Source organism: Bos grunniens, chromosome 16 (assembly GCF_055505025.1).
Source record: "Bos grunniens cultivar Pamir isolate PY7600 chromosome 16, Bosgru_T2T1.0, whole genome shotgun sequence".
In the NCBI taxonomy this organism is placed as follows: domain Eukaryota; kingdom Metazoa; phylum Chordata; class Mammalia; order Artiodactyla; family Bovidae; genus Bos; species Bos grunniens.
Window position 1 is genome coordinate 53,930,539 of NC_141180.1, and position 13,954 is coordinate 53,944,492.

The window sequence follows — 13,954 nt, forward strand, 5'->3', positions numbered from 1 at the left end:
TTTAACCTTGTTAGGGATTAGCTAAATTACCTCTCCAACACACACTGCTTTTATTCCACCTTGCCCAAATTCTTCCTGTTTCTCTTCTTTGATCTCATAGTTATCTTAGTGATGAAAGGCTGATACAAGGATAATGGAAATGGTCTGACCATCAATGAGATTTCAGTGCATATCGACACAATGTATCTTTCCCCATCACTGGATTTTTATTTTTTTTAAATGATTTATTTATTTTTTGGCCTCGCCATGAGACATGCAAAATTGTAGTTTTCCAACTAGGGATCAAACCCTTGCCCCCTGCAGTGGTAGCTTGGAGTCTTAACCACTGGACTGCCAGGGAAGTCCCATCACTGTTTTTTTTTTTCTTATTTTTTTTAAATTATGAAAGTATTATAACACTTAAAAAAATAAAATTTACTGGTTGTTCTGGGTCTTTGTTGCTGCTTGGGCTTTTCTCTCATTGCAGCAAGTAGGGGTTCCTCTCTAGTTGCATTGTGTGGGCTTTTCATTGTAGTGACTTGTTGCGGAGCATGGGCTCTAGGGCCCACAGGCTTCAGTGGTTGCAGTTCCCAGGTTCTAGGACACAGGCTCAATAATATTTGTGGCACACAGGCTTAGTTGCTCTGCAGCATGTGGGATCTTCTGGACCAGGGATCAGACCCGTATCTCCTGCATTGACAGGTGGATTCTTCACTACTAAGCCACCAGGGAAACCCCTTCACTGGGTTTTTAAATAACATCTTTATTAATGTATAATTGACATATAATAAACTACACATAGGGCTTCTCTGGTGGCTCAGATGGTAAAGAATCTGCCTGCAATGTGCGAGACCTGGGTTCATTCAGTCCCTGGGTTGGGAACATCCCTGGGAGAATAGGGAATGGCAGCCCCCTCCAGAGTTCTTGCCTGGAGAATTCCATGGACAGAGGAGCCTGGCGGGTTCTTTGGGTTCACAAAGAGTTGGACATGACTAAGTGACGAACACAACACAACAAACAAGCTGCTCACATGTTGGGTATACATTTTGATAAGTTTTGACATGTGTACATCTCTGATGCTGTCACCATAATCAAGATAATGAACATATTTGATCACCCCCCCAAAAAAAGTTTCCTTATGTTCTTTTGTAATTGTTCCTTCTTGCCTCCCTTCCCATCCTCAGGGAACTGCTAGCCGGTCTGCTGTCTGTCGCCATAAATTAGTTTTGTTTTCCAGAATCTAGGATAAATGGAGTCATCCAGTATATACTCTTTTCTGTCTGAATTTGCTCAGGATAAATAGTTTGAGGTTTATTCATTTTGTTGTGTATCAGTAGTTGATTCCTTTTTATTGCTGGGAGATATTCTATTGCCTGGTTATACCACTCCTTATCCATTCATCTGTTGGGCATTTTGATTGTTTAGTTATTCTGTATCACGCTGTGATGAGTACTTGGGTATACATCTTTGTATGGACATATGCTTTTATTACTATTTCCCTAAAGTAAATACTTAGGAGTAAAATGGTTGGTTCATATGTTAACTTTTTAAGAAGCTGTCAGACTGATTTCCAAAGTGATTGTTTTATTTTATAGTCCTCATCAGAGAGTTCTAGTTTTTCCACATCCTTGCCAACATTTGGTATGGTCAGTGCTTTTAATTTTGGCTTCTGCTAGGTGTGTGACGGTAGTACATTCTGGTTGTATTTTGTATTTCTCTGATGGCTGATGGTATTGGGCATCTATCATGTGCTTATTTGTCATTCATATATTGTCTTTAGTGAAGTGTTAATATTTGTTCACTTCTTTTTTTATCATGTTGCAGGGCTTTTGGGATCTCAGTTTCCCAGCCAGGTTTTGAATCCAGGCCAGGGCAGTGAAATAAATGAATCCTAACCTTTAGACCACTAGGGAACTTCCTGTTCCCCTCTTTTGCTTATCTTTTTCATGATTGGGTTGTTTGCTTCATTATTATTGAGTTTAAGAGTTCTGTTATATATGCTGAATCCAAAGTTTTTTATTAGATAGATAATTGGCAATTATTTTTCCCAGTCTATGACTTCAATACAGTATAATTAATCAACTTAGAAGTTTTAGATCTTGCATCTGAGTTTAGGATCCATTTTGAATTAACACTTGCATGTATTGTGAGAGAAGTGCATTTTGTTTATTGTGTGTGGATATCCAGTTGTACAAGCAGCATTTGTTGAAAAGACTCTTCTTTGTCTACTCAACTGCCCTTTCTCTTAAATCAATTACCAGTGTAGGTGTGGGTCTGTTTTTGTACTCTGTCTTCTGTTTCATTGATCTGTTCATCTGACATGATATCAGTAACACAATGTATTGATCACTAAAGCGTGTTTAGTCTTGAAGTCAGGCAGTGTATGTTTTCTAACTCTTCTTTTCGAAGTTGTTTTGGCTATTCTGTCTCATTTGCACTTCCATATGAGATTGTATAATTCGCCAGTTGATTTATTTTTTTTTTAAAAGCCTGCTGGAATTTGGGTTCGTATTGTCTTGCCTCTGTAGGTCAGTATGGGAAACATTGCCATCTTGACAATATTGAGCTTTTTAGTTCACAAGCACCACAGTATTCCTCCCCAAATAGGTCTTCTCTTTCTTAGCCATGTTTTGAAGTTTTCAGTGTCAGGCCTGAGCATCTGTCAAATTTATTCCTGAGTGCTTCATGGTTTTTATGCTAATCTTAATGATATTACAAAATGTCTTTTTTCAGTTTTCTGGGTTTTGCTAATGTATAGAAATATCGTTGATTTTGGCTATTGATGTTTTATCCTGCATTCTTGCTAAATAACTTATTTATTTAGTAGCTTTTTATAGATTCCATAGAATTTTCTTCATAGATGATTATGTTGTCCTTGAGTAAAGACAGAAAATTTTTCCCTTTGCAATCTGGATATAGTTTCTTTCTTCCTGCCTTCCTTTCTTTCTAGCGAGAACCTCTTAGGACCATGTGGAATGGATGTTTAGGGAGTATAGTAGACATCTTGCTTTGTCTCTGATGACCTACTGTGTCTTGGATTTTTTAAATTCCAGTGTTACATTTTTAAAGGGTGTTTTAATGACTGTATTCTAAGTTTGCTGCCAATACCCAACATCATATTTGATGTGGTCAAATACTGCCTTCCTAATTTAACTGCAGAACAAGGTGATTCCAGATGGTTCCATTTGTGTCAGTACTGAAACTATTTAATTTAAATTTACAACTTAAAAGAGTCTGTGTATCATTATGTTTTAAATATTAAGTCAATATGGGAATAGTAATATAAAAATTAATGAGTTCTTTAATATGATGTGAGAAAAATAGCTAAATAATTTTGTCATGATTACATGATTTGAGGGAGGAGTCTCCGTGATCATTTTATAGTGAGTTGGATTATTTGCACTTTTTTTGGTAGGTTAATAGTCCTAGAATGGATCTGACACTTGCTGAACTTCAGGAAATGGCGTCCCGCCAGCAGCAACAGATTGAGGCCCAGCAACAAATGCTGGCCACTAAGGTAATGGCCATGTTTTCAGAGACCTAACAGGCCACTCCCGTTCCTGTGTAAGTAAAGCTGTTTACAGTACACCCTTGCTAGTAAGCTGGTTCCCTCACATATGAGTTAATAACATCAGCCCAACAGGTATCTGCTGTGTGGTGCTTTCTTCTCTTCACTGTAGCGTTTTGTAGAAATGCTAAAATCATTCAGTTGTTTTAGATCCTCCTTGGCCCGATCCTGATCAAAGTTAACCATGCTGTGTTGAGTGTCAGTAAAACAGGGAAGGCGTAAAGAGCCTTTCAGCTTTGCTTGCAGGCACTAGTCTGGGCTGACTTCATCTTGAATCAGGAGGAACTTCAAAGTCTCATGCTCACCTGTCCCCAGCTACTGCTTGGCACCGAAAACAGGCTGCTTGCCTCTACTTGGGGACATTCTCCACCCACAAAATAAACCTTGTCCTCTCCTTGAACAGAGAAAATATGGGAAGTTTCTCCATCACTCTCAAAACCAGTCTTCCTGCGGCTGCTCCTGTGAGCCTTGGGCTAATAGTCTAAACCAGATGTTGTCAGACTTTCTGAAGGGCCGAAATATTTTAGGCTTTGCAGGCTGTGCAGTCTCAGCTCTGCATCTGTGGCTGGAAAGCAGCCATAAACAATAGGTAAACGAATGGATGTGGCCGTGTGCCAAGAGAACTTTGTTTATGAACACAGACAGTAGGCTGTGTAGTCTGTTAGCCCTGGTCTAAACACTCAGTATTTTCGCTTACCAGTCTTTGAGGGTCTGTAAGCTGGGGTGGACACCTGAGAGTTTGAGTAGCAAGGTCCCCAGCATCGCTTTGAAGTGATGGCCAAGGATTCTTCAACCTCATTCTCAGCATGCACTGTGGCTTCCCTGTAATACTTCTTAGGGTTCCTATGCATCCTTTTCTTTTCTTTTTTAACACTTAAAATATTTATTGAAATTACAAATTAAACTTTTCCATATGGTTCCCAAGTAGAAAACACAATATTTAAAGGCATTTAACAGCTGTTTTTTTTACATCAGAGGGTTAGTGGCACCAAATGTACCTATGCATCCTTTTCTACTTTTGATGCTAGACACCAGCTTTTTCAAAATCCTGTGTATTGTTGCTTCTCATACTTTAATGTGCGTATGAATCACCTAGGGGTTTTGTTAAAAATGCATGTTCTGATTCAGTAGGTGTGGGTTGCGGGTCTGACATTTTACATTTCTAATGCGATCCCATGCGGTGCTGATGCAGCATTCCTTGAGTAGCAAGGACATGAATTCAAATAAAAAATTCAATTGTTAACAGCATAAATCTTTAAAATCAAGGTCTTATTTTGAAACTGTCTGTGTCCTTGTATGTGTTAGCCATACAAATCTGAGAAGTTTACCCTTGAGTATAAATTGTGTGGCTCTGTTTTCCTCAGTTGAAATTTTAGATATAATAGAAATAAAATTGTAAGTTGCGTAATTGCAGTTTCCTAAAGGCATTCTTTAGAAAGTAGTTCTTTGGCTCTTTTCTAAGCGTGCCGAGTGTGCCCTAACTGTGTAAGATGCTGGTCACAGAGATTTCCACTACACGTTGCATTGATTCCTCACTGCAGCCCTGGAGGGACTAGTGATCATCTCATTTTATAGGTGAAGACACAGACTTGTGGACTCAGTGAGGTTATATAATTTGCCCCAAAGTCTCATAGCTAATAAGTGGCAGGGCTTGAGTCTGAATCCAAATTTAACTTCAAAGTGTGTCATTTAATAGCTTTCTTTTACCGCCTCCCATCTCTGCATGAGCTCCTTCTTAATATTAATGGCTGCAGCTCATGAAAACTAGTTCACAGATCACTGCTTGCTCGCTGCAAAAGGACCACTTGGATAACAGTACTGATTCCTGGATCTTACCGCCTTAAGTAGATCCTAGGGTAGAGCTCAGGAGTGTCTGTTTTTCACAAACGCCCCAGGTGGTTCTGATGGCAGCGTGAGGACAGATGGTAAGACTGGAGCAATGCCACAGATGCACGTCAGTCTGGGCATCTCAGGGTGATTGTAGGTTAGTGGTCTGCTGTTTAAAATGACATGTCTGATGATGGCTTATATCTTTAGGAACAGCGCTTGAAGTTTCTGAAACAGCAAGATCAGCGTCAACAGCAACAAGCGGCTGAACAAGAAAAGCTTAAGAGGCTCAAAGAAATAGCTGAGAATCAGGAAGCGAAGCTAAAAAAAGTGAGAGCGCTTAAAGGCCACGTGGAACAGAAGAGGCTAAGCAATGGGAAACTTGGTAAGTTGCTCCCAGTCAGTTTATGTCAGTGCTAAATGCCACAGACTGTTTGAGTATAGAAAAACACTGGTGTAGGAAGTTTGTATAAATTTGTAGTAAGAGGACTAAGATGAGACTTTGTATGTAGGTCACTTTAAAAGGATTTTTGGGGAAAAGTATAATTCACTGCAGTTTCGAAGCTGCTGGTTCCCCTGAGTTGAATTCAGCTATTGAATGTTTTAGACAAGGTTCTTTTTTGGAATATAGAGTATTTTTTTTTTTTTTCTCTCTCTAAATAGTTTTTTGACTGAAGGTTCAATGAAGGCAAGGATTTTTATTCATATTAATAGCTCCATCGATTATAATGCCATTTTAATTAAAACTTTAGTGATTTGGTTTATAGATGTCTTTGTTGACTTCAGTTGATTATATAGGAATTGGTTGGTTCTAGGACATTTCTGAAAATTTTCTTTGCTTTTTATGAGGAAGTTTATGGTACATCTTAGGTTACCTGGGAAGCGATCCCTTCTCATTTTTCTTTTCAACAATTGTTGCTTTTCTCGTTCTTACTTTAGTGGAGGAAATTGAACAGATGAATAGTTTGTTCCAGCAAAAGCAGAGGGAGCTTGTTCTGGCTGTGTCAAAAGTAGAGGAACTTACAAGACAACTGGAGATGCTGAAGAACGGCAGGATTGACGGTCACCATGACAACCAGTCCGCGGTGGCTGAGCTTGATCGGCTCTACAAGGAGCTTCAGGTAAATGGTGGCCTCTTGTGACATTTCGGTGGCACCTCATCTCCAGCACCACAGCGTTGTCCACATACAGGGCAGGAAGTCCTGGATTTCCACCTCTTTTCCTTAAAGGGGTGGGGACAGGGAGGAAGACCTAAACTCCACAGAATCCAGAATAAACTTTATGGTACCTCAAACAGGAAACTTGAGGTGTTCATTGTGACCACAGCCGGTGGTCTAACACTTCATTTTAAACCATGAGATGAGAAGTGTGTAGGGACCTTACATTTTTAGAAATTATATAATAGTGAACCGTGTGATTATCTGTTTGAGAAATTTTTCTGCCTACTCCTTGGCTACCTTTTTCTCCCCTAATTTTATTCAGTTAAGAAACAAACTGAACCAGGAGCAGAATGCCAAGCTGCAACAACAAAGGGAGTGTTTGAATAAGCGCAATTCAGAAGTGGCGGTGATGGACAAGCGTGTTAATGAGCTCAGGGACCGGCTGTGGAAGAAGAAGGCGGCCCTGCAGCAGAAAGAGAACCTTCCAGTAAGTGCGCGGTTGGCCAGGGCCAGGAGGAGGGGACAGTGACCATCCCAGTGAGGTCAGTGCTTGCATATTTCAGAAACACTGCTGGGCACATCCTTGGAAAAGAGACAGGACCTTGTGGCTCCTTGAAAGAGAGTCCACTCTTCTTGTACTTTTAATATAATCCCCTCTGTAGCTCTGCTCTTCTTTCTAATTCTTGTAATGAAGTGTGGGTGAGACTTCACCCAGGGGTGTTTTTGTCGGGGGATGTTTCTGGTACACTCAATGGCTAGATCCTGAAAGTGCTGGATTTTAGCAGTTGAAATTATCATGGTGTCACAGGCTTTTCTGAGTTGGATCCGGTCTGACTTGGAATACTAAAGGCCCTGTGCTTTCTCCGAATAAGGTCTCATCTGATGGACACGTGCCCCAGCCGGGGGCATCGGGGCAGAGTCGCGTGGCGGCAGTTGGTCCCTATATCCAGTCGTCGACTATGCCCCGGATCCCGTCACGGCCTGAACTTCTGGTGAAGCCAGCCCTGCCCGATGGGCCCGGGGCCACGCAGGCTTCCGAGGGGCCCATGAAAGTCCAGACGCTGCCCAACATGAGATCTGGGGCCGCCTCGCAAGCAAAAGGTAAAATCAGGCACTTCCTAGTCCTTCCATGGCCTGGCTGTTCCCCTCCTCACTGTGATTTTCCCTCAAGTTTGAGTTTTATTGATTTATTTATTTTGGTATACCTTTCTTTTATTTGTGCTTCACAGCAAGTTTTTTTTTTTAATTTAGATTTTTTTTCCCCCCGCCAAATTTTGAGTTTTAAAGGTGTCTTCCTATTTATTCCTTGTTCCTGTTGAAATTCTAAAAACCTCCTTGTGTTCTTTGGGGTTAAGAAATGATAATTTTCTTAACGCTCAATGATATAGTTCTGCTCAGGAAATGAAATAAAACATCAGGTTTTTTGAAAACCTAAACATTGGTTTGAATTTCTTCTCATTAATAAAGAAATTTTGATCTGATGTTAACAGCTTGAGAACCTTCCCTGTTGTGTAAAAAGGCCAGATATGTGTTAGTGGCGTCATCTGTGCAGACTGAGGTGGCGGGTCCACTCCGTTGATGGTTGGTGTTTTCTATCCGTATGTGCTTCTGCATGAGAATTTGCCTACGGATAATGTTTAGAATAAAAGGAAACACTGGGAGATAAAAGTGAAGATAAAAGGAGGGAGGTTCAAAAGGGAGAGGATATTGTATACCTGTGGCTGATTCATGTTGAGGTTTGACAGAAGACAACAAAATTCTGTAAAGCAATTATCCTTCAATTATAAAAAAAATAACAAATTTTTAAAAAAAGTGAAGGTAATAGAGGCTGCTTGTGTTAGTGACCTTTGCTTTCTGTGTGTAGTCCTCAGATATTTTGGAGGGTGGGGTGCACGCCAGAGTGTTATATTAGTAAGAGGAGGAAATGAAAGGAGAGTTGTAGCAAAAGCTGGGTGAAAGTATCCTTTAATGAGCTTATTATTCAGGAGAAAAAAATAGAATTGTGTCTTTTCCCTAGCCACTATCATGTGTAAATAATAGCTAACTTTAAAATTATTTATTATTGCTGCAATTACCACTGTGACGCAGTAGTGCTATGTAGTCTGGGTTTTATTGCAGAAAGAGTTACTTCTGTGAAAGAAAAGCTGCGGCTTTGAAACTTAAATGCCAGTGTAGAAAACACTTGAATATTTTGATTTATCCAAGGCTGTGGTCAGAGTCACGGGCTGAAAGCCCGCGTTTCTGCTTTTGTTGTGCATACATCACTCGTGGCCGTTACGTAAGACACACCAGCGAGGCCTTGGTTTGATGAATTGGAAGTCGTTTTCTGGGTGTGATGGTGATGTTTCCTTACCCTGTGAGAAGTCGTGTCCTTGCTGCTTCAGGCAGACTTTGTGTTGATCGTGATTATTTTAAGTAAATGAGAACACTCTTACATTGTTAATACAAGTATAAAATCTGATGTTTCTAAGTAAGTTTACTGGGCTTGTTGTGAGTCTGATATTTAAACCGATTTTTAGAGATAAAGTGCTTTCCTTGTGGCTCAGCTGGTGAAGAATCTGCCTAAAATGCGGGAGCCCTGGGTTTGATCCCTGGGTTTGGGAAGATCCCCTGGAGAAGGGAAAGGCACTCTAGTATTCTGGCCTGGAGAATTCCATGGACTATGTATGTATAGTCCACGGGGTCGCAAAGGGTCAGGTACAACTGAGCAACTTTCACTTTCACGGGATTAAATGTCTTAGCAGCAAAGGGAACCTTTAAAAATCTCCTTAGCATCCCGGGTTATTGCAGCTACTTTTCTGTGTTCTAGGCTCTAAAATCCATCTCCTTGGCCCTGATTGGACTCCTCCGAATGCAGATCTTTTCTCTAGCCAAGCCTCTGCCTCTGTGTCTAAAAGCTCTGGGAATGTTCCAGACCAAGGTGAGGTTTACTTGTGCTGTTCCTGAGTATCCTCTTTTGGCTGTCTGAGGGCTCTAAGTATTCTTTTTTAGATTGCTACTTTCTAGTGTGTTAAAACCAGGGACCGTGTTAATTTCTAGAACATCTTCCTTTAGCAGGGGAATTAAGGTACTAGCATTGTAGTGTGGGGTTATTCCTTAATCGACTTAATTTAAAAATAGAGCATTTAATGACTATAGGATTTCAAAGAGATTGTGGAGAGAGTAACGTGAATAAGAAATTTTTATCACAAGCAGTTTGATTATTAGAATGATTTTTTTTTTTTCTGTCGTCTTCAGTGGATGATGGAGAGGTTCCGTTGAGGGAGAAGGAGAAGAAAGTGCGTCCCTTTTCGATGTTCGACACCGTGGACCAGTCTGCCGCCCCACCTGCCTTTGGTACCCTGAGGAAGAACCAGAGCAGTGAAGACATCTTGCGGGATGCTCAGGTATGTGAGGATGTCCCAGTTTTAACATTTAATAGTAATTCTTTGTGCATTTTTCAAAAGAGAAAGTATTAATGTGAGGGAGAATAAAGAAAATCTGGAAGATTAGAAAATATAACTGCATTCTGTTATTTTCAGTTCTGTTACTTAAGTGTGTTTGTGGTCTCCCATCATACAGGAGGAGCATGACTGACTGGCTTGTGGGTATTATTTTGTGCGACTCTCTAGAAAATACAAGTGCATTAAAGAACATCATGTTCACACTGCTTAGTTACATTGTCTCTTCAAAATTTGGGGTTAAGGCAGTATCAAGCAATTTGACGGTAAATCTTCCATAACTGTTAGAATCCCAACCTTTGACAACCAGACTGTGGCTGTGTGATCCAGTTAGGAGTTTTGTTTTTTTTTTCTTTTCTTTTTACAACACGGCCCAGATTGCATGAAGTTCCATTGAACAGGAATGGTTTTCAGTTATTGGTGCCATCTGTGAATATGTAAAATGGCAATTAAAAGGTTTTCAAGTGGACACTTAAACAGTTGTCCCAGTAGGAAGGGGTAACTTGGAGGAAGTCGTACCGGGTATAGGAATTGTATTGCATTACTGAAGGTCCTTTTACATGTGATTAAACTCAGAGATTTAAAACTTTTTAATGACCTTTCAATGTAGAGCTAATCTTTTCAGTCTATATTGACACTTGTAAAACTTAGGTTATCTAGAACATTCCATGTACCCAGTTACACAGTATTTTAACTGGATATGTGTGTGTATATTTACAGGCTGCAAATAAAAATGTGGCTAAGGTACCACCTCCTGTCCCATCAAAACCAAAACAGATAAATTTGCCTTATTTCGGACAAACTAACCAGTCACCATCCGACATGAAGCCAGATGGAACTGCTCCGCAGTTGTCAGCAGCTGTTGCATCCATGGGAGGTAAACCCAAACCCACCGTGCAGCAGCAGAGGGGCCTGCTGGCCCCCGGCGGGCCTTCAGTGGGCCCAGCAGACCAGACCCTTCCTCCAGGTTCTAAGCAAGAGAGTCCCCCTGCTGCCGCTGTCCGACCCTTCACGCCTCAGCCTTCCAAGGACGCCCTCCTTCCACCCTTCAGAAAACCCCAGACGGTGGCCGCCAGCTCCATATACTCCATGTACACACAGCACCAGGCTCCCGGGAAAAACTTCCAACAGGCCGTGCAGAGCGCGCTGACCAAGCCCCATCCCCGAGCGCCCCACTTTCCAAGCGGTAAGATTCTGGGTCTCATCTTCACCTGCGTGAATGTGTTTCTGTCCTTCACTGGAGCTGCCCTCTCTCTGTAAACAGGACGGTGACTTGTACCTGCTTTGACTGATGCTTTTGTCCTAAGAGTTTTATTTCAGTATGGCTTCTGTTCTGCATAGGGCTTCCCTGGTGGCTCAGATGGTACAGAATCTGCCTGCAAAGCAGGAGACCCTGGGTTTGATCCCTGGGTTGGGAAGATCCCCTGGAGAAGGGAATGGCTACCCACTCCAGTATTCTGGCCTGGAGAATCCCCATGGACAGGGGAGCCTGGTGGGTTACAGTCCATGGGATGGCAAAGAATCAGACACAACTGAGCGACTGACTTCACTTTCACTTTTTTCCTGTTCTACATGGAGAGTTTAAAGGAGTTTGTGCTAAATGCCAGCTGTTGTGGTAGCTGAAAATGATAGGTAGATAAAATATGAGTAAAATGAAATGAATGAAATAGATAAGTAAAACCTGTAGGGATGACATCACCTCCTGTGTTGAATTTCCCACGTGTTTATTTCCTGTTCACGGACAAGCCCCTTGGTGAGGGGGGAAGAGTGCCTGTGGGTAATTACCGTGCAGAAGGCTGTGTCTTCCCTCGAGGTCTGACCAGACATTCTTGGGGCATAGAGGATTGGACAGCTGCCTCTGTGAATGGCTTTTTTTTTTTTTTTTTAATGCTCTCTACTATATTTTAAGTTGTTCTAATGAGGACACAGCTACTACTTATATATAAAACATCAAAAGATTACTTTGTGTTAAATGTACATGGTCTGGTCATTTGTTGGGTCCTTTTTAAGAGTCATTACTTTACGGGACTAGAATACAATTCAATAAGTTTTAAATGAATGAAAAGGCTTTCTAGTTATGAAATAAGCATGTAGCTGTGGCCCCAGATGTCATGGAACTAATTACACAGCAGAGAATTTGTATGCATACTTCATCTTTCTCTTTTCATGAGTATTTGGTGTGAACTGCTCATATAATAATTTGGGAATTAGACAATGGTGATAGAATGTCTAAGGGGACTAGTTTTGGTAAATATAGGTGGTTATTAATAATTTTGTGAGCCAGATGATTTCTCACATTGACTTACTTTTGAAAACTAAAAGATGGGATCACGCATGTTTAGTTTTAATTTGGACACATGAAAGGATTACCAGTTTTCATTGATTCTAAATCTTTTTCACAGTTTGACATTTTATTTATTTATGTATTTCACATTTAAACAATTTAAATGTGGATGCTATGTAAGTGATTTCTTACAACTGTACTCGGCAGCGTTTTCTTATTGATACGTAAAATAATGGGCCTGTTTACAATCAGTGAGGGTTTTGATTTAACCTATATGTATTATGCAGTGGTGGAAACCTTGCTCTGTTTATTATTTTAAAAAATTAGTTGTATTGAAGGGTATTTATGTAATAACTATGAAATTAAAAGAGGCTTTAATTATTGTTACTTCTGTCTGTTATTTGCTAGTTTTGTTTAATATTAATCAAGGCCTTTTTTTCCCCCCAATTCCAATTAGTGTATGGGAAGCCTGTGATTGCTGCTGCTCAGAACCAACAGCAGCTCCCAGAGAACGTTTATTCCAATAACCAGGGCAAATCTGGCAGCCCAGAACCTGAAACAGAGCCTGTTTCTTCAGTTCAGGAGACCCACGAAAATGAAAGGATTCCTCGGCCGCTCAGCCCGACCAAATTACTGCCTTTCCTTTCTAATCCTTACCGAAACCAGAGTGATGCTGACCTGGAAGCCCTACGAAAGAAACTGTCGAACGCCCCACGGCCGTTAAAGAAACGCAGCTCTATTACAGAACCCGAGGGTCCTAATGGGCCGAATATTCAGAAACTTCTGTATCAGAGGACCACCATCGCCGCCATGGAGACCATTTCTGTCCCAGCCTACCCATCCAAGTCTGCTTCTGGGACTGCCAGCCCGGAAAGCCCGCTGGAGATTCAGAATCCATATTTGCCTGTGGAGCCAGAGAAGGAGGTGGTCCCTCTGGTTCCTGAGCCGGTGTCCCCGGAGGAGGCCGGGAGCGCCAGTACAGAGAGCAATGACGCGCCAGCTCCTTCTACAGGCCTCGAGTATGTGCCTGAAGGAGTCCCAGACAGCAGCCCGAATTTCCAGAACAGCGTGGAAGAACCAAACCCAGAGGCTCCCCCTCTGCTGGAAGTGTACCTGGAGGAGTACCCCCCCTACCCACCCCCGCCATACCCATCTGGGGAACCAGAAGGCCCGGGAGAAGACTCTGTGAGCTTGCGTCCACCTGAGATCACCGGGCAAGTTTCTCTGCCTCCTGTAAGTAAAACCTTTCATCGCAGAAAGCTTTTATCTTGTCACAGCCTTCTCGGTGGCTGATGGTCACAACTCAGCAAAACACCAGTGAGTACTTACGGCCATTCACAAATGAAGATCTGTGTTTAAACTGCTGATTATAACAAATGTCTTCCACAGCTTCCCTTTTATTTTGCAATTCTCTTGGCACAGAGTGGGTCTTACAAATGTTATCAAAATGCAGTATATTCAGTATCATGAACATTTTCACTTTTTAGGAAGACCCCCTTTCTTTATGGAGGAAACAAAAGTTTTGTTCTTAGACCTATAAATACCACGTCTGCTGTTTCTTCTGTAGCTGGTGTTGTATGCATATTAGGGAAGCAACACTGGGAATGAAAAGACTGCATTTGGAACTTTTGATCATTAGTTTAGCTCTGTGAAATAAGGCAGATGGTTTAACTTCTTGTTGACATCACTCTTTCAA

The 13,954-nt window shown here is 41.4% G+C and overlaps 1 protein-coding gene across 9 annotated transcripts in view; it reads left to right on the forward strand.

Annotated features, from left to right (window-relative positions):
* The window catches only part of TP53BP2 (tumor protein p53 binding protein 2), a 67,791-nt gene that overhangs the window by 39,051 nt on the left and 14,786 nt on the right, over window positions 1–13,954 (forward strand). For 6 of the 9 annotated variants that reach the window (XM_086345190.1, XM_086345191.1, XM_086345189.1 and 3 more), the window contains 9 exons: window positions 3,395–3,496; window positions 5,585–5,759; window positions 6,314–6,495; window positions 6,857–7,021; window positions 7,407–7,635; window positions 9,344–9,454; window positions 9,772–9,920; window positions 10,695–11,160; window positions 12,716–13,491. In XM_086345190.1, coding sequence (XP_086201316.1) covers window positions 3,395–3,496; window positions 5,585–5,759; window positions 6,314–6,495; window positions 6,857–7,021; window positions 7,407–7,635; window positions 9,344–9,454; window positions 9,772–9,920; window positions 10,695–11,160; window positions 12,716–13,491 — 2,355 coding nt within the window. The remainder of the gene's footprint in view (window positions 1–3,394; window positions 3,497–5,584; window positions 5,760–6,313; window positions 6,496–6,856; window positions 7,022–7,406; window positions 7,636–9,343; window positions 9,455–9,771; window positions 9,921–10,694; window positions 11,161–12,715; window positions 13,492–13,954) is intronic. The other 3 variants (XM_086345196.1, XM_086345197.1, XM_086345198.1) reach the window with 1 other exon arrangement.